A 24378-nucleotide genomic window follows, 5' to 3' on the forward strand; every position below is an offset into this window, starting at 1 on the left:
TTACAGGGAAAACCTCATTCTGCATAAATGCACAATCTATAATCCGTTAGTGGTTTGCGATACAAAGCCCAATGTGAAGGGATCTGTCATAACCACCGAACGTTTCTTTCTGGAATCCCAAAAGCTTGACTTGTTTCACAAGTCTCTGCAGAGCAGGCATGTGGAGAGAAGTGGCAGCGTGAGATACTGAGAAAGACGAGGAGGGGAGGAGAAGTGGAAAGATTGAGTGGAGGAGCTGCGTATACACCTTGCAACACCCTGAGGGTTAGTCACTCTGGGAACGCCCATAGGGGTGGGAAAAACAGGGCGAGAAAGATTCAGGACTCTGTGTCCCGAAGGAAGGCAGAAGGTAAGTGGGACATATTCCGTTGTTGTTCGTTACTTCTAACATGTGCTGTCCTCTATAGTGGCCAGACGATAACGGAAGAGTCGTTACTTCGTAACAATGTACAGACGTAATGATTATCCCGCAGTTCCGATATTCCACTGCTGAGTAATAAGGAGTTTACTCACCGCACAATATTCCTGAGGTTTTACCAAAGTTCAACTTGGAAGTATTAATCTTTCTGCTTTCATTGTAACGTGACTCTCTAATCCTGTCTCTAAATTCAGAACAAGCATCGTGTACATAGGAGGGGGTCAGGCTGGAATTACCGGCATGGACAGCACATCCGAACCCAGTGCTACAAGGTACGGTATCATATTAATGTGTTCGTAGTTGGGTTGTACGATCATCCACGCTCACATCACTGCTGCGGCATAGCGGGGGGACGACTAGAATTCTATCACGATTTTTATTATCAATATATTAATCTACTTTGTTTTGGAGATCACTGCCTATTTTCAGGCTAATTCTATACACAGCAATTCTTTAATATATTTCTGCTCAGTAAATAGCTGCCCTGAGTTTCTGTCAGGAACTCGTAGAGTTAATCTATAATTTATACATGAGATGCAGAATATAGAAAACACTCAATCACCAGGTATAGCTTCCTTTCTCTCATACTGTCAGCAAAAGTGGTTCTCCGAATTGCAGTATATTGGAGATCTCAAAGTTTGTGGCACATGGCCAAGAAGCTGCATGCAGCCTTACATCACCAAGCTCAATGCCAAGAGTCAGATGGAGTGGTGTAAGGCTGTAAAGCCACCACTGGACTCTGGAGGAAATGTGTTCTGTGCGATGACTGATCACACTTCTCTCTCTAGCAACTGATGGACGAATCTGGGTTTGATGAATGCCAGGAGAACATTACCCGCCTGACTACATTGTGCCCGCTGTACAGTTTGGTGGAGGAGGATAACGCTATGGACTTCTTTTTTAAGGGTGGGCCTTGGCAGCTTAGTTCCTGTGATGGGAAATCTTAATGCCCCAGCACAAGACATTGTGGAAAATTAATATTCCACTATGATGGGAACAGTTTGGGGAAGGCCCTTTTCTTTTCCCCATGGCTGGGCCCAGTGCACAAGGTCCATAAAGGCCATGGTTGGAGGAGTCTGGTGAAGTACATGACTGGCCACTCAGAGCCTGGACCTCAACCCCATCCAAAACCTTTGGTATGAACTAGACGCGAAATTGTGATCACGGCCTCACCCCAACATCAGGGTCTGACCTCACAAATGGCCTTCTGTATAAAAATCCCTACATTCTCACTCCAAAATCTCATCGCAATCCTTCCCAGAAAAGCGGGAGTTGATATATCTGTAATAATTAAAAACAAAGCAAATAGACAGTGACAGAATTGCATTAATTCCATCCACTCACAAAACGTAACCAAATTCAATCAAGAAATTATATGTACCCCAAAATGGCACTAATAAAGCAACAACTGGTCCTACAAAATACAGGTCCTTATTAACAATGTCCACACAATGTTTTGTAAAGCATTAATGAAAACACAAAAAATAGCCTAATATAAACTAATCTTTAACGGGTTTCTAGAGGATCAACAGAAATTTGCCTAATGACTATAAATGACATAAAAAAAAAATCAAACAAACATTACTTTTCTGATTATTCTAATGTTTTTCCAGTTCCGTTGCCCTACTACTCCACATTGGTCTCTGTTTACTTCCGAGCAGCCACGTGTTGTCTACATGTGACCACTGCAGCCAATCACTGGCCTCTGTATTCTTGTGCCATTTCCTTTGGCATCACCAATTAGGACATTGATTAGTTGTATAGAAGTAATCACAGACAGCGGTGATGAACTAACTAGAAATACATTAAGTAATGTTTATTTAATTATTTTATTGGAAATGTTCATTAATCCCAGAAAAAAACATTTTTGGCCTCTGCTAGGTTAAAATTGTGAACTCAATAATGAGCCCAGTGATTAGCTGCGGTGGTCACATGTGCTGATGTCATGATGTTACCGCTGCGGTCTGTCAACATTGACCAGGGCAATGGTGGAGAGGCAGCACTGGACCTGAATTTATTACTTTACTGTAGCGGAAGTCAATGTGGATAAAGAAAAACGTATACCTTATTACTGGAAAACTCCTTTAAGAGGTTAAAGGAATAATCAAACTGATTTGATGTCATCTGTACATAAAAAAGAAAAAAATAAATTGGGTGAAGTCTGTGTTTTCTGAGAAACCAAGAAACCACTGATTTCCAAAATGGACTGTATAAATTGTATCACCTACACATAATTTAGGTACAACGTATGGACGGATTATATTTTTAGCTTCTCAAAATTAAAACTAAAGTTGGAAATTAAGTAAAAAATCTCACGCTAACACAGTCTACGCACTAAATGAAGCGCTCAAGCACACCTGAACTCAAACTCATAGAGAGGGTACCTAAGTGAGGGCCCCCTCTATGCCATTCATACGCCCCATTAGGGCATGCGGACAGGTGTTGGCCTCATTAAACACCTCCTTTATAGGGTTACCATCTTCAACTTGTAAAAGTTTAAGCCTTCAAAAATAAAAAATAAAAAGTTCTAAAAAATGAATTGATAGAAAAAAACTATTACAACTTTTTAAAAATTGTTTAGTCTCTTCTTCATCTTCAGGGCAGGATGCTACAAGGATTGAAAATCACAAGCTTGGATCTTACCCCCCCAGATATGAATAACTTTTTAGTTTATAATTTTCCTCCTTGTCACATACAGTCATGGCCAAAAGTGTTGTCACCCTTGAAATTGTTCCAGAAAATGAAGTATTTCTCCCAGAAAATTACTGCAATTACACGTTTTGTTATACACATGTTTATTTCCTTTGTGTGTATTGGAATAACACAAAAAAACAGGGAAAAAAGGCAAAATGGACATAATTTCACACAAAATCCCCAAAATGGGCAGGACAAAATTGTTGGCGCCCTCAACTTAATATTTGGTTGCACACTCTTTGTAATAAATAACTGTAATCAATCGCTTCCAACACTTTCAGCCATGATTTTATATTTAGAAATTCCCAAACCAGGTCTAATGAAGAAATAGTTAAATAACATTTTACTAAGGCTACTTTCACACTAGCGTCGTGCACTGCACGTCGCTATGCGTCATTTTGTAGAAAAAACGCATCCTGCAAAATTGCTTGCAGGATGCGTCTTTTCTCCATAGACTTGCATTAGCGACGCAGTGCGACGCATTGCCACACGTCGCAACCGTCGTGCGACAGTTGCGTCGTGTTGCGTTGGACCGTCGCCACAAAAAAAGTTACATGTAACTTTTTTTGTGCGTCGTGACCGTCTTTTCCGACCGCGCATGCGCAGCCGGAACTCCGCCCCCGCCTCCCCGCACATCACAATGGGGCAGCGGATGCGTTGTAAAACTGCATCCGCTGCCACCGTTGTGCGGCGCTTTCACAGTTTGCGTCGGTGCGCTGCAACGTCGCATTGCGACGTGCAGTGCACGACGCTAGTGTGAAAGTAGCCTAACTTGACAGATGAAGAATAATGGACGCATTTACTGTTTTTTTATTTATGGGAAAATGTTCTGGGAAAAATGTTTCTTGTTCCCTGCTGAAAATATCTAGATATCCAGTTCTCAGTCCCATATGAAAGTAGCTTAATATATAAGAAAGAGATAAAGTCCATGCACATGTCGTAGATCGGTAGAATTTATGGTAGGAACCTCGAGCTGCAAGGTAAAATGCAGACCACACAGCCACCATACTTAGTAATATTTGCTGACTTAGAACCACTCTCTCTTTGCAGTATATGTGAACCTGTATATGATTATCCACACCAAAAAAACTCCCGTTCCCCATCTCCCCGAGGCTCCCCGACATCTCTGAGTGTCTCCGAGAGGCTTCTTCTCACGCAGAGCGTCTGGCTTCATCTCAGTGTAAATTCGGCCACTGCATTGCACATTCTGCAGAGGGAGCCCCCCGGGGTAAGTACAGTACCTGAATAAATAAAATAATAGGTACACCGGCGCTCCAAATGTTGTTAGATATAGGAGTGGGGGAAGCTGCTGGTGCCTAGACGGCTACTGCGCCCAGCCTGTCGTATATGCAGAAAAGAGTAAGACTAGAAATTAGGTCACCGCGCTACCTACCTCCTAGGTGATATATGTATCTGTAAAAGACTGCAAAGTACCCACAGAGGGGTAAAAATGAAGCACTTACCAGATGGTTAAAGTGCCAAAGGACTTGGGCTGCGGGCGTTGGGTGGAGCGTTGAAGAAGTGGAGACAGTTGCTCCTCCGTATGTCCCAGGTGAGGGGGTCCGGACGGTAGCGTGAGGTGGCAAGCCCGGGGGGAGCGTCCTCACTATGGGCGCCAAGCTGCCGCACACACGCCGGAAATGTGAGCAGGCGGCGTCCTGGCCAGGGACAGCGTTGCTCTGCAGCGGGGAATAGGGGGGGCGTGGTCTGGGTGACGTCACCCGGGGCTACAAGAAAATGGAGCAGGAGACGGATGCCGAACAGGCAATAGAGACATTTCCGGCGTGTGTGCGGCAGCTTGGCGCCCATAGGGAGGACGCTCCCCCCGGGCTTGCCACCTCACGCTACCGTCCGGACCCCCTCACCTGGGACATACGGAGGAGCAACTGTCTCCACTTCTTCAACGCTCCACCCAACGCCCGCAGCCCAAGTCCTTTGGCACTTTAACCATCTGGTAAGTGCTTCATTTTTACCCCTCTGTGGGTTCTAAGTACAGTACCTGCCTCTTGGATTTACTCTTTATAAACGATTCAATTCACACTGATGCACTAGGAGGGAAGGAGGAATGGCTCTTCCTAAGGAATTCTTAGGTGCTCAGTATGAAGTGTTCTTGGCAAATATCCATGGAAAAAAGTGTACAAACTCTATCCCAAATTCTGTCTTGCAAGAGCCGCCTAGCGAAGGTAGCCCCCCTACTATAATTCAATGACCCTTTGGAACATGACCAGGGATAATACCTAAGCCAGGCACTATAGTTGAGCAAAAAGTTTTGGATAGACCCTGAATTGGCACTTGTTGCATCCGGACCTCGGCCGGCATTCGATGGCCAGCATCTGGAGCGCCTCCTGTGATTGCTAGACATAATGTCCATGACAAAAGAAAGATCAGCTACTTCTTGATACTATCCCTCTCCTAAGGTCCAACCAACCTGAAATGGCGCACATTTCTCTATAGATGTCCCTCCCAAAAATTGCTAAAAGTTGCTGCAACTGTTAGAATTTTGCATAATTTCTGAAGAATCCAACATCTGTGATATCTCAACCATTTCACTCCATCAGTGATGGTAGAGGAGTCAGGCAAGCAGGAACCACTCTAACGTCCCCAGGCCTTAGCATCCATGACTTGTAAGCCTAATGGCTCATGCACATAATATATTACAGCTTTGTTTTGTATGGAGCCAAAACAGGGCTGTCATAGATGTACTGGAGCCCAATACTGTGCCCTTTGCACCCCCTCAATGTCATGCGGAAGCAAAAAGATTCCTATAAATCCGACAGAATAAAAAACTGAGAGTATTTTTGTAGATATGGAGTCGGGGGAAGTTTTATGTTGGTGCACGAAGGCTATACTGTACTGTTCTGTACTATAGAAGTCATGTCCGAGCCCATGTGCATGACCCCCAAGTCAAGTCTGAGCCCATGTGCATGATCCCCAAGTCGAGTGCGAGCCCATGTGCATGACCCCCAAGTCGAGTCTGAGCCCATGTGCATGACCCAAGTCGAGTCTGAGCGCATGTGCATGACCCCCAAGTCAAGTCCAAGCCCATGTCCATGACCCCAAGACAAGTCCAAGCCCATGTGCATGACCCCCAAGTCAAGTCCAGGCCCATGTGCATGATCCCCAACGTACATGTAGAGGGGGATTTATGGTGTCCGTGGTTGAATAATTACCACTAGTCTAAAGTTATATGAATCGTAGATTCAGAAGCCTAATGGACCCAAATACAGTCAATAGAGTATGTTAGGCACCATTTACCTGCAGATGCTCTTTGGCTATGTGCACAAGTTCATGTTTTTTTCACGTTTTTTCGCTTTAAAAACGCGAAAAAAAACGCTCACATTAAGCATCCCATTTTTAGAATGCATTCCACATTTTTTGGGCACATATTGTGTTTTTTTTCCGCAGCGGAATCACATTCCGGAAAAAAATGTAGCATCTTCATTCTTTGTGCAGAATCGCGGGGATTCCGCACACATAGGAATGCATTGATCCACTTACTTTCCACATGTGGCTATGCCCACCATGCGGGAAGTAAGCGGATCATGTGCGGTTGGTACCCAGGGTGGAGGAGAGGAGACTCTCCTCCAGGCCCTGGGAACCATATAATTGTTAAAAAAAAAATAATTAAAGTAAAAAATTATAATATTCTCACCTTCTGGCATCCCCCGCAGCGTTCCCGCTCCTTGCGAAGCTCAGGTCCAAGTAATGCATTGCGAAAATGACCTGTGACGGTCTCGCGAGATCGTGGGGTCATTGCCGCGAGGCATTACTGGGACCGGAGCGTCGCAAGGAGCGGGAAAGCTGCGGTGGACGCCGGAAGGTGAGAATATCATGATTTTTTTTTGTTTTGATTATTTTTAACACTATCTTTTACTATTGATCCTGCATAGGCAGCATCAATAGTAAAAAGTTGGTCACACTTGTCAAACACTATGTTTGACAAGTGTGACCAACTTGCCAATCAGTTTTCCAAGCGATGCTACAGATCTCTTGGAAAACGCTAGCATTCTGCAAGCTAATTACTCTTGCAAAACGCTAGTGTTTAGCGGGAAAACGCATGCCAATTCCGCATGCGTTTTACCCGCGGCAGGAGTTGCAGAATTGCCGCGGAAATTTCCGTGGCAATTCTGCAACATGTGCACTTAGCCTTAGGATGCCAATAGTATTACATTGGTGCCCATCCGCCTCACGAAAAGTGCGGCTACTGGGAGAAAATTAACTTATTTCTTCCCGGAAGCCGTTAGCTTTCAGTCAAGGGGGCTTACAGTCGTTGCTTGCAATATGAGTGGTGCTGTCTGTAGACGTTCCGTGTGCATCCCCTTGACTGAAAGCCAGGAGTTCCTGGGAGGAAATAAGTTTATTTTCTCCCGGTAGCTGCACTCTTAAAAAGTCGGCTAGGCAGCATTGTAACACTATTGCTCTGCAGATTAACCCAATATCTGCAAGTAAAGAGCATTTTCCCAAGGTTACCTGTTCTCTTTAAGTAACAGGCTAGAGCCTAAGTGTTTTTTTTACATAATTTCTGATTATAAGTGTTTCCTTGTTTGCAGTATTCATGTATAAAGGAACTGACTGAAAATTTTAACTTACAGACGTTTCTTGTAAGAAGATCAAACACTCGTCAGCAGCTGGTCCTGTGCGTGCGGTTATCAGACGATTGTGTGCCAAGTTTCATTCATCAGTCCTATATACATGAAGGACCCTCGGGTAAGCTAATGAACGGATTTAAAAAATATTGGGGTGCGCCCAAAAATCTTAGCCGAGCGGCACTGTCCATAAAGCCACGCTGAACATTTCTGATGAACATTTCACGCTTGTTTCCCGGCCTCTTTACACCGGCTAAGGAACAATGATGGGGACAGAATGATCACTAGTAGATCAATCTGTCCACATACATAACATGTATCAGCAGCACATCTAACGTCTACACCGGCGATGTGCTGCTGAGAACAAGGATTTCTGTTCTGGCATAAATCAGATCCAATCTCTCGATGAATGAGCAGATTAATGTATTTGTTCTATACCTCTTAGAATATGCAACTTTTTTTGCAACTTTTTTGCAGAAATGTAATCATGTCATACTTGACACCAAAATGTAAACCATACTTCCTTTACTCACCATTACTAAGTTTTACTTCTTAAAAACTGGTGTGATACATGAAATAGAACAGTTATAAATTTGACTTAGGCATTTATGCAATGAAATGTTGCAATTTGCAAAAGCATCTATTGTATATCTCCCTGTGTGTTCAAAAAAACACAACCCACTCCATATTTATCTCTCGGAATAAAATTCTTCCATAATAAGGTAAACTATGGAGGTATAAAAAACTGGGAGGACAGTACGGCCCACAGCAAGCTTTGCATACAACACAGATCTTAATCAATGGCACTGAGCACTAAAAACCACAGTATGAAAAAAATATGCACCCCAACTTTGGCAGGCCACAAGGTGGTGCTATTATTTATGCATACACATTGGCAGGCCACAAGGTGGTGCTATTATTTACGCATACACATTGGCAGGCCACAAGGTGGTGCTATTATTTACGCATACACATTGGCAGGCCACAAGGTGGTGCTATTATTTATGCATACACATTGGCAGGCCACAAGGTGGTGCTATTATTTATGCATACACATTGGCAGGCCACAAGGTGGTGCTATTATTTACGCATACACATTGGCAGGCCACAAGGTGGTGCTATTATTTACGCATACACATTGGCAGGCCACAAGGTGGTGCTATTATTTATGCATACACATTGGCATGCCACAAGGTGGTGCTATTATTTACGCATACACATTGGCAGGCCACAAGGTGGTGCTATTATTTATGCATACACATTGGCAGGCCACAAGGTGGTGCTATTATTTACTCATAAACACTGGCAGGCCACAAGGTGGTGCTATTATTTATGCATACACATTGGCAGGCCACAAGGTGGTGCTATTATTTACTCATATACACTGGCAGGCCACAAGGTGGTGCTATTATTTACTCATATACATTGGCAGGCCACAAGGTGGTGCTATTATTTACTCATATACCCTGGCAGGCCACAAGGTGGTGCTATTATTTACTCATATACCCTGGCAGGCCACAAGGTGGTGCTATTATTTAATCATATACCCTGGCAGGCCACAAGGTGGTGCTATTATTTATGAATACATATTGGCAGGCCACCTATTACTTACACATATATATTAGCAGGCCACAAGGTGGTGCTATTGGACATTCCCAGTCCTAGTCCTTTCTTTTGTAACACAGCTATCATGTGTCATAGCAATAATCACTGCCAGAGAAAACGGCATTTTTCACAATATAAAAAATAAATTAAATATATGTATATAAGAGTACAGTATATACTCAAATTCAAGAGTCCTCAGTGGTTGATGCCTTTTAATGGTGAACTGAAAAGATGGTAACGAATTGCAAGCTTTCGAGACTACTCAGGTCTCTTCATCAGGCAAGTAGCCTGGCCAGCTTGCAATTTGTTACCATTTTTCAGTTAGCCATTAAAAGGTATCAACCACTGAGTACTCTAACATTTTAATATTTTTCTATCTACTGGCTAACACAGTACAAATATATATATTTTTCCAGTATATACTCAAACACTGTATGGTATTTTTACTTCTTTCATGAAACAATTATTTTATGTCACAGCAATAATGACAGCTTGAAAAAATAGCATTTTGCTAAATATGGTAAAATTAATAATAATTATTATAATTATAATAAATAATATTCGAGGATAAAAGAGCCCTGTTCTGCTGATTGGTGCAGGTTTCGGAGGTTGGACCCCCACCGATCAATATAATAACATCTATCCATGTCTTCTCCAGAGAACCTCCTTTAAGGGCTCAAACTCATCTACATTTAAAATGGGCAAGTGCTATCTGATAAAAAAAAATCGCATTGCACTCTGACTAATGATGTTAGTCAATGATTCTGTTTTTATTTGCAATTTTTTTCAATATGGTGCAGTGGTATAGGTGCATATACATGAGAATAACATCCATATAGACCTATGATAGGTGGATGGATGGTTACCTGGGTGGTCCTTTGGGGAGTGCGCCGCACTTGAACCAAGGACCACCCTCGTGTGTGGAGTCATGTTTGACTACAGAAACATGGCGCTCGCTCCTCATACAACTTTACTTATGCTGTGAACTGTGCATGCCGTACAGTATGTGCTATTCACCGGAGTAGGAGATAATGTGAAGAAGCCACTAAATAAAGTAGGGATCTGCTGTGTTCTGCCTCATACATTGCTTATATCGGCCACCCCCAGAGCAGATAACTGCTGATTGGTAGGGGAGCCAAGTATCGGACCGCCAATGATCTGATATTGGTGACCTATTGTACGGACAGGTGATCAATATGTAAGTCCCGGACAAATCCCTTTAAAGCATATGGACATCATAGACCGGTTCCTCTGCCTTGGCCCCTCATTTATTAGCCAAAGTAGGGGAATAAAAGGGTAATATACAGGTAAAAATTCAATAGGTAATTTGAGTTCAGTGCCATTATGTCCCTCCCTATCAGTGAGTGCACTCCGCGATTGTACTAACCCTACTACTTATCTAAAAAAGGAACTATATCCTATATGTATCTGCGGCTTGTGCTGACACTGGTGGTTAAAGTTCAATGTCGTCTTCAACTCTTGACATTTTTAGATCCTTGAATAATCAGATAGGAACATAATCATGTGCCTAAGACTGTCCACTCAATGTTTTTTCAATAGAGTTGGGCTCTACATCTCCTCTCTACCTCTACTACCTCTTCCGTCCTGCCTCATCTCTACTACCTTTTCCATCCTCTCAGCACTAAAAAACGGAGCAAGAATGTCCACATCAACATATTTATAAAAATATTCAAATATGTTTATTAAAGTCACCTTATTATATAAATCACAAAAATACAGAAATACAAAGTACAAAAATGTACGTGCTGTCAGCACAGACATAAAGCAGGAGGCACTACAAGGAGGACATGACAGTAGCCAAGTTTAGAGGGGGGAATACAGAGATGTACCCCTCAGGTTGCAGCATTGATCCTTATTTAGTACATGGCCATATCTATACATAACACTAGGTCCAATACTATCCATATAGCGGCCACCACATGAAAAGAGTCACACAATTACCGTAGATACAATAGCTGCTTACCCATTGGTAGTCAGGGTTCGTACCCCCACCTCACTTGGCACCCCGGACGCGCGTTTCGCGTGGCTTTTTCAACAGGGTATCCTGTTGAAAAAGCCACGCGAAACACGCGTCCGGGGTGCCAAGTGAGGTGGGGGTACGAACCCTGACTACCAATGGGTAAGCAGCTATTGTATCTAATTGTGTGACTCTTTTCATGTGGTGGCCGCTATATGGATAGTATTGGACCTAGTGTTATGTATAGATATGGCCATGTACTAAATAAGGATCAATGCTGCAACCTGAGGGGTACATCTCTGTATTCCCCCCTCTAAACTTGGCTACTGTCATGTCCTCCTTGTAGTGCCTCCTGCTTTATGTCTGTGCTGACAGCACGTACATTTTTGTACTTTGTATTTCTGTATTTTTGTGATTTATATAATAAGGTGACTTTAATAAACATATTTGAATATTTTTATAAATATGTTGATGTGGACATTCTTGCTCCGTTTTTTAGTGCTGATTGTATTTTGGAGTAGTCCAAGGTGGGCATCCTTGGGGTGCTTTGGGAGAGTCAGGATTACCTGCTCACCATTATTGGAATTATTTGTGCTTTATGATTACAGTAATAAAGTATACCTTTTCCATCCTGCCACATATCTCTTCTACCTCTTCCGTCCTGCCGCATCTCTTCTACCTCTTCCGTCCTGCCGCATCTCTTCTACCTCTTCCGTCCTGCCACATCTCTTCTACCTCTTCTGTCCTGCCGCATCTCTTCTACCTCTTCCGTCCTGCCACATCTCTTCTACCTCTTCCGTCCTGCCACATCTCTTCTACCTCTTCTGTCCTGCCGCATCTCTTCTACCTCTTCCATCCTGCCACATCTTTACTACCTCTTCCGTCCTGCCGCATCTCTACTACCTCTTCCGTGCTGCCACATATGTAGCCAGATGCATTTAAAAAAGTAACTAAAAGTTTGAAAGTTTATCTTAAAGCAGAATTAGTGGGGGTCCGGGTACTGAAACCCCCATATGACTCGAAAAATGTCACCGATGTGTTCCAAAGACGTAGGAGAGAGAAACTCACAGCTACTGCCTGAGCGCCACACAGATCGGAGTACGGATGCCGTGGAGAACATAGACTTTCAATTTCCTTACATTCTGATAAACTGGCGTTAGTTTTTCAGTTCAGAATCAAAAATGAGCACAAAAAAAAACAGTTAGGTAGCCCCTCCAAAAATATTAGAAAACTCTGCATTTTTTGTTACATAATTCCTGGTGGCGCTTTCTTTAGTAAGGACATCACATTGGGCATGAATATGTACGGTAATTATTTTCTATGGATTCTGGAGAAGAGCGGAATTTACACCAAGTAAGATTTTTTTTTTTACATATTTATAAAAAGGAATAGGGCCTCTTAGTCATGGGAGAAATATAAAATGCAGTACGATCTTTTTTTTTTGTAGTGCTTTTACCGTTGTATTTTTGGGGTCTTTTTTTTTTTCAAAACATAGCATGATCTAGTTAGAAAACTCTTCTATGAGGTGTAAAAAAAATGAAATCATTTGTAATAAAAATACCCCCCACCCCCCCCTCCAAAAAAACCCCAGCTATTTAAAATAGCAGAATATGATTTTCAGTAGAGCATAAAAGACTTAATAAGTTACTTATTATAGTACGCGAACACATCTACCAAAAAAATTGTGAACAGAACCTAAAGTTTTCGCTTTTTTTTAGAACCTAAAAATTACTTTGCTTTTTGTCTCCAAACAGGTCTTTGCCTGGAAAATTCTCCACTTACCTTTTCAGATCTTATAAAGCTTGTGTCGTATTACAGTACTGAAAGGTGATTTTCGTTGTCCACTGTCTTTCTTTCTTACCATTATTTACTCTGACTTAACATATCTTCCCCTTAGACTAAAAATAAAAAGAATATTGATTTTTATTTACGTAGTGCAAGCACTTTACAATTAATTGGGGACATGTATAAACAATATCAGACATTACAGAGTAACAATAGGGGAGAGAGGATCCTCCTTGCAAGAGCTTACAATCTATGAGGAAGCAGGGATGATACAAAAGGTAAAAAAATGCTTGTATTGTATCTAGCAGTCTTCTTTTATGTTAACGAATTGGTTTAATTTTTATCTAATAAATCAATAGTACACATGATAATAAGCAACGATGTAATATACGGTATCTTATCAGAGAAATATGCTTCTTTCTCCTCCTGGACTGATCTTTCATTCTCAATTCACAGGTAAAATCTGCATTCAGTGAAGACACATAAAAACAACCGCCTGACATCTTTACTGTTTTTTTATATTTAGAAATATGTATTGCTTGTCTTTTTCAGGGATGTCCTACCTTATATGCTTAGACTTCCCGCAGCTATAGAAAAAGTAACTTCACGAAAACAGTTAGAGGCCATTTCCCATTTAGGACATGGTAAATATTTTATTTTGTTATAGAAAAACATGCATTATTGTTATTAATATATTATGATATCATTGTTCATATTTCTGTATTTTTCAACTTTTTCAGAATTTTGGAATTCCTCCCTTAATGCTCGAAATTACTCTTCGGCCCCAACAGCTACTTCCTCTCCTTCACTGTCCCTGAATCTTCTATCACCAGACCTGCCAGACACAATTAGTCCAACTATTATCCCATCACTGAAAACTCGTAGCCCCAAAGAAGTTTCCGTAGAAGGAAAAGAAGGGGCCCTCTTCTTTGTAAACCCCCTCTTCAAATCCAAAGACTCCGGGGCACTCAAGCGTTCTCACTTCCAGAAAAGCATTAAAGTCAGAGTATCTACTGAAAATTCTGGTTCTCTCTCTCCTCCACTAAATCCACCTCCACCGGTACCATGTGAAGAGTCTGTGAAAGAGGAAGACGAAGAGACATCAGTCAAAGTTTCAGAGGTCAATGGGGAAGTGCAAGCCCAGGAGGTATCAGAAGACCAAGAGTATAGAAAACCTCGCTCATCTCTTAGATATCGTCTGAGGAAGAGTCTGAGCAAAGGCAGCCGTGACCTTGGACTTAAACTGTCACCGATGCGTTCCAAAGACGTAGGAGACTACAACGTTCCTACTGCAGCTCCAAGGACACAAGAAATCAAGGATGGAAAAGAGAACCACATAAATGGAGGGAATTCTGTAGAAGAGCAGGATAGTGGTTCCATTAGCAGCGCAGAAGATGCGACATCAGAGGACGGAGGAAAGTTTTCTCCTCAACTTACAAGAAGGAAAAAAAATAAAAGTGGACGTTCCTCCTTTCGAGCAGTCAGTGGAGCCTTCCTGTCCCTTTTATCTCCAGAACGCAAGATGATTATATTAATCGAAGAAATGGGCAAAGATGTTACCACTGAATTTGGGAAGGAACTGCAGGGTTTTCTTCAAAAAGTGGATATCAATCCCAGTAAAGATAAAAAACAAGAGGAAGGAAAACATTACCAGAGCGTATTAAGGGAAGTCAGAGCTTTCATGGATAAAATGAAGAATATGCTGAGAGAAAGTGCAGAAACCCACCTGGAAGCACTAACATCTGATGAACAAGGTGAGAACAGTGAAAAATAGCTATAGATTTGGACCTATCTAATACGATGGTATTACACTTTTGTGACCAAGTGTGAGTGACCACATATGGAATACTTATTAATTGTCATTCTGCGATTGCACTCGCTGTGGTTTCTAGTTGCAGGCACAACACTTTACATTAATCCATGTTTGGTTACTACTGTTCATCCACACATTTTTCTGCCGCTCTTAAGCTCTTTTCACATCTCATCCAGAGTTTCATTGTCGTGTAAAATTTTTTACTTTACACAACTTTTTTGTTGCAAATTATGATGACTGTTGACAGAGCTCGGCCATGCCCTCTCCTGTTCGAAAAGTTGGTGGACGTAAAGCTATCAAAAGTTGCAATTTTTTTAAATGAAACCACTGCTTGATGAATCGGGGGTCGTCAACTCTTTGATTTAGTTGATTCTAAGCCAAAAGTAAGAATGCCATTGACATATCGATGTAAAAGTCTAACTACTGTAATGACTGTGTAAGGTGCGAGAGAGCGGTTGTTATAACCGAGTTGCTGTCCGGTCACGGTCTGGTACTTTACAGACAAACGGTGTCCCAGTCCCAATGTGCTGTCAAGTCTGGGGTGCATCACACCCACTTGTAGGCCGCAGACCTCCGCTGCCTCCAGGCTTTCTTCCTCAGGAGCCGCCACACACAATTCAGGGGACACCAAGTTTTTTACAATAGGCAAATGTTTACTAGTCAGTTCAAGTTCATCAGATGGTGACATGTGGGATAGGGCACAGCATTTTACGATTGTTCCTCCCTTAGTACAGTACCTCTTCAGCTCTGCCACTTGTTCGTCCTGGATTACCCCTAAGCCCACTGACCTCATCAGCCTCAGGGATTTCCTGTCCTCTTCGGCAGTGCACCCGGGACTGGCCAACTGCCCTCCAACTAATTCCACGTCTATCGACCAAGAGATGTCAGAAGACCAGGCCTGCTCCATGGTACCTGGCCCAAGCCCTAGGCTCCAGATGTTACAGGAATGTGCATCAAGGATCTCAGAAAGGCCTCCTGCTGACCTGAGCGATTGGCCCATGCTGTCCCTAGCAGCCCTTTGCACCTGCACCTGAACTTGATCTTGACACTTCACTTCTCTAACCACTCACTAGCAGGAAGTGCCCGCCTTTTATTAACACTAATTCCCACACACTGGGCTTGTTGTGTCATTAACCATTTCCTATTCTACAGACTAAATCTTTTGTTCTTATCCTATGTCCTATGCTATTGCTTAACCACTTACTATATAAACCGTACTTATGCTACCCTAAAGTTAATCCTATGCTTACCTTGCATTATATACTATTCACATGGTACATTAACACTTTACATGACTGTACATTACCATAACACATTATGTTCCTTTCTTATAGAAAGATGGCAATGTATGGACTGCCCCAATCATGCCTGGAAACATCCAATTTATGAGTTGGGTTTAAACTCTGTCCCTTCCTGGCCAAGGACACCGCAAAATTTGCGGGGACTGTTCCAGGCATAATCAGGACAGTTGGCTTGAATACGTTTTGGATTATGATCAACCTAGAAAAGAAACAATGGCGATACATGTAGAGGATGCAGAGGACGCAGCAAAGAGCCAGGATTTTGTGTAACTTAACTTTCAAATGTTTTATTTTGTGTATCTACAGTAAGTCACACAATGTTACAAGACAATCTCAATTCTACGTTATATTTCAGAACGTGTCTTAGAAAAATCACTGCATCGTCTTATCTTAAAGCCTCTGAGGACTTCTCTAGTGTCTGAAATTCAGAGAGGAATGGAGGAGAGTGAAGAGCTGGAAAAACTTGGGAGGAATATGCAAGCAGTCAAGAGGGATGGGCCAACTCTGCTCGGAGTGAAGCTGAAAGCTCCTGTGGTTCAAGATCTGGAGAAAATTCGTCAAAAATTGCTTAGAATGCAGGAAAAATATTCACCTGTTGATAAAGTTTGTGTGTTGCTACAGGCATGTCGGGGCGTTTATAGGAGCATGGACACACAGCAAGGTAAGATATATATATATATATATATATTGTGACAAAACACTCCGGGATCGCCTTTGCTGGGGTCAAAGGTCACGTGGTTTGTGCATTGAACTCTGAGGCGACAGCAGGTTTCCAAGTTGACTGACCTCAACTCAGGTTTATTAAAGTGAAAGCAAATACAGAAAACAAAACATAAAAATAAATCCTAGCCTGTCCGGCGCTAACTAAACAAATACGTTCCTATCTAACAACTGGGGGGGGCTTCTCCCTCCCAGCTAACATTACACAGATCATGAGCACAGCTCACACTCACGTTTGTCTCACACAGACAGGCATTCTGTGTGCCCCAGGCTGACACCTGAAACCTCCAGCTGGTCAGCCTTTATTCCTGCACTTATTAACCCCTCGGTATCCTGAAGATACTGAGCGGCCTAATTCACATAGGACAAATACCTGGGCGAGATATACCTGCCCCCGACTACCAGACCGACATGACTCTTACAATATATATATATAGTCGGGGTGGGGTAAAAAAAACTACTCGAGGCTAGCATTGTACGGATCTTTCCACACCCAATGTCTGATCTGAAAGTTACATTAGAGATACGTGACAAAGAGATGTTGACCCGTCATGAGTTTATTCTTCATTGACTGCTGAAAATCCTTGAAAAAGTGGTGCAATGTATTTATACTCTTGTCTTCTGCAGATGATGCGTGCGGTGCCGATGAGTTCCTCCCTGCCTTGTGCTATGTCTTGGCTCTATGTGACGTGCCTTACCTTCTGGTAGACATACACTACACCACAGAACTTCTGCCTGGTGAAGCTCTCATAGGAGAAGGTAGGAATCCCTGTTACTACTATCTAGTAGCAATACCATATATCAACATCTAAGTACTGACCACGATTTCAGAACTTACCCTGGATCTACCAACCTGAACTCCACAGCCTCATATATGCAGGCTAGGAGACCGCCTATCAGTCTGGAAAGCATCGTCCACAATTGGTGAATACATTTTCTAAACTGAGAGCTAAAGTAATGATTTTGGGACCTCAATACTTTTTTGGGGATATAAAGACAGGGCCCACTCTTGTCTTAAAAAAGCCTAACTTCACCATTTAATTAACTGCTTATAAATTTCTACTATCTTTCTGTGTTTAATAGGAGGATACTACCTTACCAGTGTTTCTGCCGCTCTTTCTGTCCTGTCCTCGCTACACACTCATCCCCAGGATGCTGGACTATCGTTAAGTGAGTGGCATCGAAGAAGGCAAGGGCTTCCATCTCTCAATGATCTGCAGGTATTTTATTTATGCTACAAGAACTATACTATAGTCTCATATATATAACAATTTGCTCAATTTTGACAACAGCCAAATTGTGATGGCCAGACTGGTGATGGGCATCTCCAATACAGCAGCTCTTGTGTGGTGTGCCCAGTATGATGGGGTTATTACCTTCTAATAGGTGTCCAAAGAAGGACAACCAATAAACTGATCACAGTGATGAAAAACTGTTGCAGTGGAATTTCATCAAAATATTAAAAAGAACACACACTTGTCATAAACAAGTAATTGTTTTGAGCTGCTGTAAATGCTGCTGTTCTCCTGAATCCAATGTTTTTATTTTGTTCCTGCACCTCACTGTTCTGGAGATATGCCCCCTCTTCCTTTTATGTAAATCTAGTCTTATTATCTAAGTGGGTAGTCCTCTAGATGACTCCTATAAAGGAAGAGTCAAGGCAATGCCCGAATGGAAAAAAAATTGATTTATATAATGGGAAAAGAGGGCAATATCTCAGGAATGAAGAGGTACAGGGAAAAAAAGAAACAAAACATCCTGGATTCAGAAGAAAAGCGGCATTTACACCAAGTAAAAATATATATATATATATTTATTGCATGTAACACATCCCCTTTAAGTACTATCTATATGATAAATGTTAAAGGGTATGCCAATAAAAGTAGTTTATCAGTCAGCTGGTTTTCATGGAAGCAGGAGGCCATTATGTATGACCATATTTCTAATGCGTATATGTTTACACTTCAGAAAACGCAGCACAATTTGCACATTATTTAAGAAAAATGTGGAGTAACTTGTCATTAGTAGAACATTTGTCTGTTCAGAAAAAAACTTTGTTTGCCCTTATAATTCAGATACAAGTTAGTATACCGTATATATTTTAATAGAAAGAATAAGCAAAAAATTAGACAAAAGGAGCTATAAAGTAAGAAGTGTTCTTGATATCTCCTGGGCTGTTACTTTGCTTCTGCTCCAATCCTTTCTTGCTACATATTCTTGTCTTGTAGGGTATAATACTTACATGTTTAATATTATTTGACGTCTAAGAAAGTGTAAATTTAAGATTTTTATTTTTACAAATTGAAACAAAAAAAAGGTCCAAAAAATGATGTAATCTTCTTCTCAATCTCATTTCATATTTCCAGAACTTTTTACGAGTTGCTCACCAAGATCCAGTTAATGGCTGCACTACAAAGACTATCTTATTGAAGCCATCACAGACTGTGGCTGACCTCACGCGCCTCTGTGCCCTCAAGTTTAAGCCTTCTAACCCAGAAGAGTTCTCCATTTTCCTGCATTGCGGTGGTGATGAAGAAAAAGCGCTTCCACCGGACGCATTGCCTCAAGAAATAAAAGCAAAGCTTAAGGAATCGGCCTCCAGTTTCTTCTTCTGTTATCAGCGGCTGGACGAAAGGGACGGTGCAAAGAACTCTCTAGCACAAGATTTGTTGGGCGATCCTTGCAGTGCTACCGATTTATCAAAGACTCCTATGTAAATTTTACTGGGGAAGAAGGTGCCTTAGAGATGTGGTCATTTACCATGTGCCTTCAGGTTACAATGTTGTGAGAAAGTCCAAGATTGGAACGATAACGATGAATGTTTCCATTGGTGGCTATATCCAATTTTATCGCATATTATGGTGATATCATCATTGTTTATGTCACACAGATTCTTACCGGATATATAAAAATAAGAAACATCACCACAATCAACGTCTCAATAATCTAGGCCTTCTTTACACTGACTGTTACTCATTTCATTTTATAACCTGGCATTGGTAAAGAAAAAAAATAACTTCTCTGCAGGATGCTATCTCGCATGATCAGCACTTTGGACTTATGGAATATATGCAGTTTTGCACATATTTGATTTTACATATGGCCACTCGTCAACGATAAGTTTCCTAAAGTATAATTAAAGGAAATGTGTAATCAGAAATTATGTTAAATGCTTTTATTTACAGTTTTACATCACAATTCACATACAAAAAAGTCTTGCTATGTTCACGGTGACTAATTTAAAATTCCTACTGCCTGTTTGGCACATGGACATTAGCAGCAGTAGACTGACTCAGGTCCTGTCCGTTATATAGACCCTTTCTGGGCTTCTGATCTGAGTAAGCTCTTTTCTGGGCAAGGGCTATTGTAAAGGGAGGTGGTGAGCTGTGACATCACCCATTGTCAATGGTGGATCCTGTGTTATCTCCGATATAATGTATACAGGTGTTATCAATCCTGTGTTATCTACTGTATATAGAGGTGTTCTCATTCATTGTACAGGAGGAGGAGGTGAGCTGTGACATCACCTATTGTGAATGGTGGATCCTGTGTTATCTTCTGTATATAGAGGTGTTATCAGTCATTGTACAGGAGGAGGAGGTGAGCTGTGACATCACCTATTGTGAATGGTGGATCCTGTGTTATCTACTGTATATAGAGGTGTTATCAGTCATTATACAGGAGGAGGAGGTGAGCTGTGACATCATCTATTGTGAATGGTGGATCCTGTGTTATCTACTGTATATAGAGGTGTTATCAGTCATTGTACAGGAGGAGGTGAGCTGTGACATCACCTATTGTGAATGGTGGATCCTGTGTTATCTCCTGTATATAGAGGTGTTATCAGGCATTGTACAGAAGGTGAGCTGTGACGTCACCTATTGTGAATGGTGGATCTTGTGTTATCTACTGTGTATAGAGGTGTTATCAGTCATTGTACAGGAGGAGGAGGTGAGCTGTGACATCACCTATTGTGAATGGTGGATCCTGTGTTATCTCCTGTATATAGAGGTGTTATCAGGCATTGTACAGAAGGTGAGCTGTGACGTCACCTATTGTGAATGGTGGATCTTGTGTTATCTACTGTGTATAGAGGTGTTATCAGTCATTGTACAGGAGGAGGAGGTGAGCTGTGATATCACCTATTGTAAATGGTGGATCTTGTGTTATCTACTGTATATAGAGGTGTTATCAGTCATTGTACAGGAGGAGGAGGAGGTGAGCTGTGACATCACCTATTGTGAATAGTGGATTCTGTGTTCTCTACTGTATAGAGAGGTGTTATCAGTCATTGTACAGGAGGAGGAGGAGGTGAGCTGTCATATCACCTATTGTGAATGAAGGATCCTGTGTTATGTATTGTAGAGGAATTACTATTCATTGTAATCTTGTCTGTGGTGATAATGAGATTACGGAAAAGTCTTCTGTACAGAACATGAAGTGTAAGAATAATATGTGTCAGTGTTAAAACTGCAAAATTTCTGCTTTTTAATATAGTGATTCTGATGACACATTCCCTTTATGGTTGACATACAATTGATTCCCATTTATTGATACCAAATTGCAATTACTAAGCACTAGTATCATTCACTGAATAACGGCCCGATAATTAGGCATAGTCATTTTCTAACATTCCTTATTAAAAAGTCGCCTTATCTGTGTATCTTACCCTTCTCTATAGTATAAATATAAACCATAATAGGAACCATTTGTAAAAGGTACCAGATAGAGCAATCATCAAGTGGATCGGCTAAACAGTACAAAAATTAGGACGCTCCTCAATACTGCCAACAACCCAAAATAAAGCGGAGTACTAAGTCCACAAATGCATAAAAAGGTATAAGTTTAATTAGATACATAATAAGTACAAAACATTATATCAAAAAATCAACACAATATACAAAATAAGTCAAAGAGACACAAATAGCAAAGGATCAGGTAGATAATGGCTACTGTGTCCTGGCTGAAACGGGCAAGGGTGTAATATAAAGTGCTAGTGCCTATAAATCGATCATGGGAGTTAAGGTAATGGATATAAATATGTTAAACAAATCATGATTTTAGTCCACATGTAATCCATAAACCCAGGTACTATCCCATCTCCCAAAAGTGCTTACCCATGCTACCGTTCAGGCAGGAAAACGCGCCACTCCGCCACCGACGCGCGTTTCGCATTAGCTTTATCAAGGTGAGGTCCCATGATTGATTTATAGGCACTAGCACTTTATATTATGCCCTTGTCCATTTCAGCCAGGACACAGTAGCCATTATCTATCTGATCCTTTGCTATTTGTGTCGCTTTGACTTACTTTGTACATTGTGTTGTACATTGTGTTGATTTTTTTATATAATGTTTTTGTACTTCTTATGTATCTAATTAAACTTATACCTTTTTATACATTTGTGAACTTAGTATTCCGCTTTATTTTGGGTTGCTGCCTTCTCTATAGTATGCATCATGTAGATCAGACTGCATGTTCAGTATGACAGGTTCCCCATAAACTTGGACCTTTACTAATATGTCCTTTCAGAACTTATGAATCTCTTAGAAAAGGGTCTCTGATTTTTTAGAGATGAGTGAATCTACCGAAAACTTGTTTCCGGCACATTTGATTGAATCGGCTGCTAGATTCTATTAGGTTACAATAAAATTCAGTCAGAATTGAATCTTCCCCGAAAAATAATTTTTTATGCTTTTGCTCTCTCCCCAACATAAAACAAATTCTTAGATGACAGAGAAAGGGATTAAAAATAATAAAAGATCATAATTCCTTGTCCTAGGTTTGCCCATCACCTATCATGTTGCTGCAGCTCCCTGCCCGGTCATGTGGGGCATGGCGCATAGAATTATTTTTATTAGCCAGAATTATTATTTTTTCTGTAAAGAGTTATTGCCCACTCTGTTGGACTTGGTGAGTCCATGTATTATAGTTGCCCTTGAAAGAATAGTCTCAGTAAACTTTGACAGACTCTGATCCCTTTCTTGGCACTAAATAAATGGCAAAAGGTGTAATAAAATTACATGCAGTGACCATGTAAAGACAGCATTTATCCACAAAACTGAACATTTTTACTGGCGAAAGGATTTCCCAGTATTACCATTGAATCCATTTGCAGTGTTTATATGATGTACATTATTGCTGTTGGCCATATAAGAAGTTCTAGAAAAAAATCTTAAAAATCTAGCAAAAATGACAAAGTTGCATGGTAGCTACTTTTTTGCAAAATGAATTATTCCAGTGATGTCTAAATTTACCCCAAAATTACTACAGTTCCTTAACAATAGATAAAGGTTACAGAACAGGAAGCCTATTAAACCTTTGTATAGATAAATTAATATATTTTATGTAAGTTTTTGCTCTTTGATATAACAATAAATAGACACTTTTAAGAATGTGAAATGATTTTTTTCCTGTGCAGTAGTAGCTGGGTTCATGGAGATGTATTAATAGTGGCCACAGTTTGTGTGTCGTCACTAAAGAGTTGTTCTAAACTTTCTTCTGGAGCGCACCCCTCCCTCTGCCTCTCTGCTTCCTGCTTGCCTGGGTAGCACTGTGCTCCTGTAGATTGACAGTCATTGCTGGTCTGACTTGTGATTTCTCCATGTTGCAAGCAAAGCCAGCTCCGCATCTGTAGCTTCGGATAAGCGTAAGGTGACTGAAGCTGGCTGTATGAAGCTTGATCCGGATAGTTTCAGAGCAGCACTTACGAGCTCTATAACAAAGAGCCTGCAAGTGCGTGCTCCGTGCCTAGAAACTGGATACTTCTAATAGACTGCAGCGTTGATGAGTAACCTGAGTAATAAACTGTACAATAAAAAGATACTTCTGTTATTGAGAAACAAGAAGATTTTTAATAAGAGGTAAATTGCAAACTTGCTTGTCTTAACAAGCACGTTGCAATTTTAACCATTTAAGAAGCTGAGACAACCCATTTTTTGCAGCTTTTTATTAAGATGTATAAGAATTTCACATCTTCACCATCTGCCCTCTCAGTTTGTGCAATGACAGGACAGCATCTTTCTATTTCGTGTTCAGTAGTCATAGTCATCTGTGCTGAATACAGAAAATTGCTAGTGACCACAACTACTATTACAGCGTGGCACAGGCAGGGTCGGCGTTTTGGGGCAGGCAGACTAAGCAGCTGCCTAGGGCCCCCACTACCCCAGATGTAAATACAACCGAAATGTTTGTGTGATCGTGCAATATGTGAGCATTTGTGGCCCCACTTTATCTAAAACCGGCCCAGTGCTTGCATAGGCTGCTCATCCCTGGAAACACAATCTATAAAGCTTCCGGAGCAGAGTTATTCTTTTTGATAATATTAATACCAGAGGAGGTTAGGACTCTGCAGTTATGGAGTCAGCAGAGCGTTGGTGACTTTTTCACCCTCTGCTCTTCAGCACTTGGCGACCCCACTCTGTAATGGTATGTGATCTTCACTTTGCGGTGTTTTTGTTTTTCCTAAATGCTTCAATC

The 24378-nt window shown here is 41.3% G+C and overlaps 1 protein-coding gene across 3 annotated transcripts; it reads left to right on the forward strand.

Moving 5' to 3' along the window:
* Positions 1-278: 278 nt before the first annotated feature.
* Positions 279-20634, forward strand: RIN1 (Ras and Rab interactor 1). 3 transcript variants are annotated; one of them, XM_077287456.1, is made up of 11 exons: positions 279-349; positions 613-690; positions 4163-4340; positions 7705-7819; positions 13036-13108; positions 13619-13710; positions 13807-14820; positions 16536-16841; positions 17528-17659; positions 17984-18120; positions 19267-20634. In XM_077287456.1, exons 2-11 carry the CDS (start codon positions 659-661, stop codon positions 19615-19617), a joined length of 2430 nt encoding a protein of 809 aa, XP_077143571.1. In that variant the 5' UTR covers positions 279-349; positions 613-658; the 3' UTR covers positions 19618-20634. The 3 variants fall into 3 exon arrangements, with proteins under 3 accessions (XP_077143571.1, XP_077143570.1, XP_077143572.1); XM_077287455.1 differs by lacking the exon at positions 279-349 and having other exon boundaries at positions 358-690; positions 19267-20632; XM_077287457.1 differs by lacking the exons at positions 279-349; positions 613-690; positions 4163-4340; positions 13036-13108 and having other exon boundaries at positions 7704-7819; positions 19267-20633.
* The last annotated feature ends 3744 nt before the right edge of the window (positions 20635-24378 follow it).

Source organism: Ranitomeya variabilis, chromosome 2 (assembly GCF_051348905.1).
Source record: "Ranitomeya variabilis isolate aRanVar5 chromosome 2, aRanVar5.hap1, whole genome shotgun sequence".
Classification (NCBI taxonomy): domain Eukaryota; kingdom Metazoa; phylum Chordata; class Amphibia; order Anura; family Dendrobatidae; genus Ranitomeya; species Ranitomeya variabilis.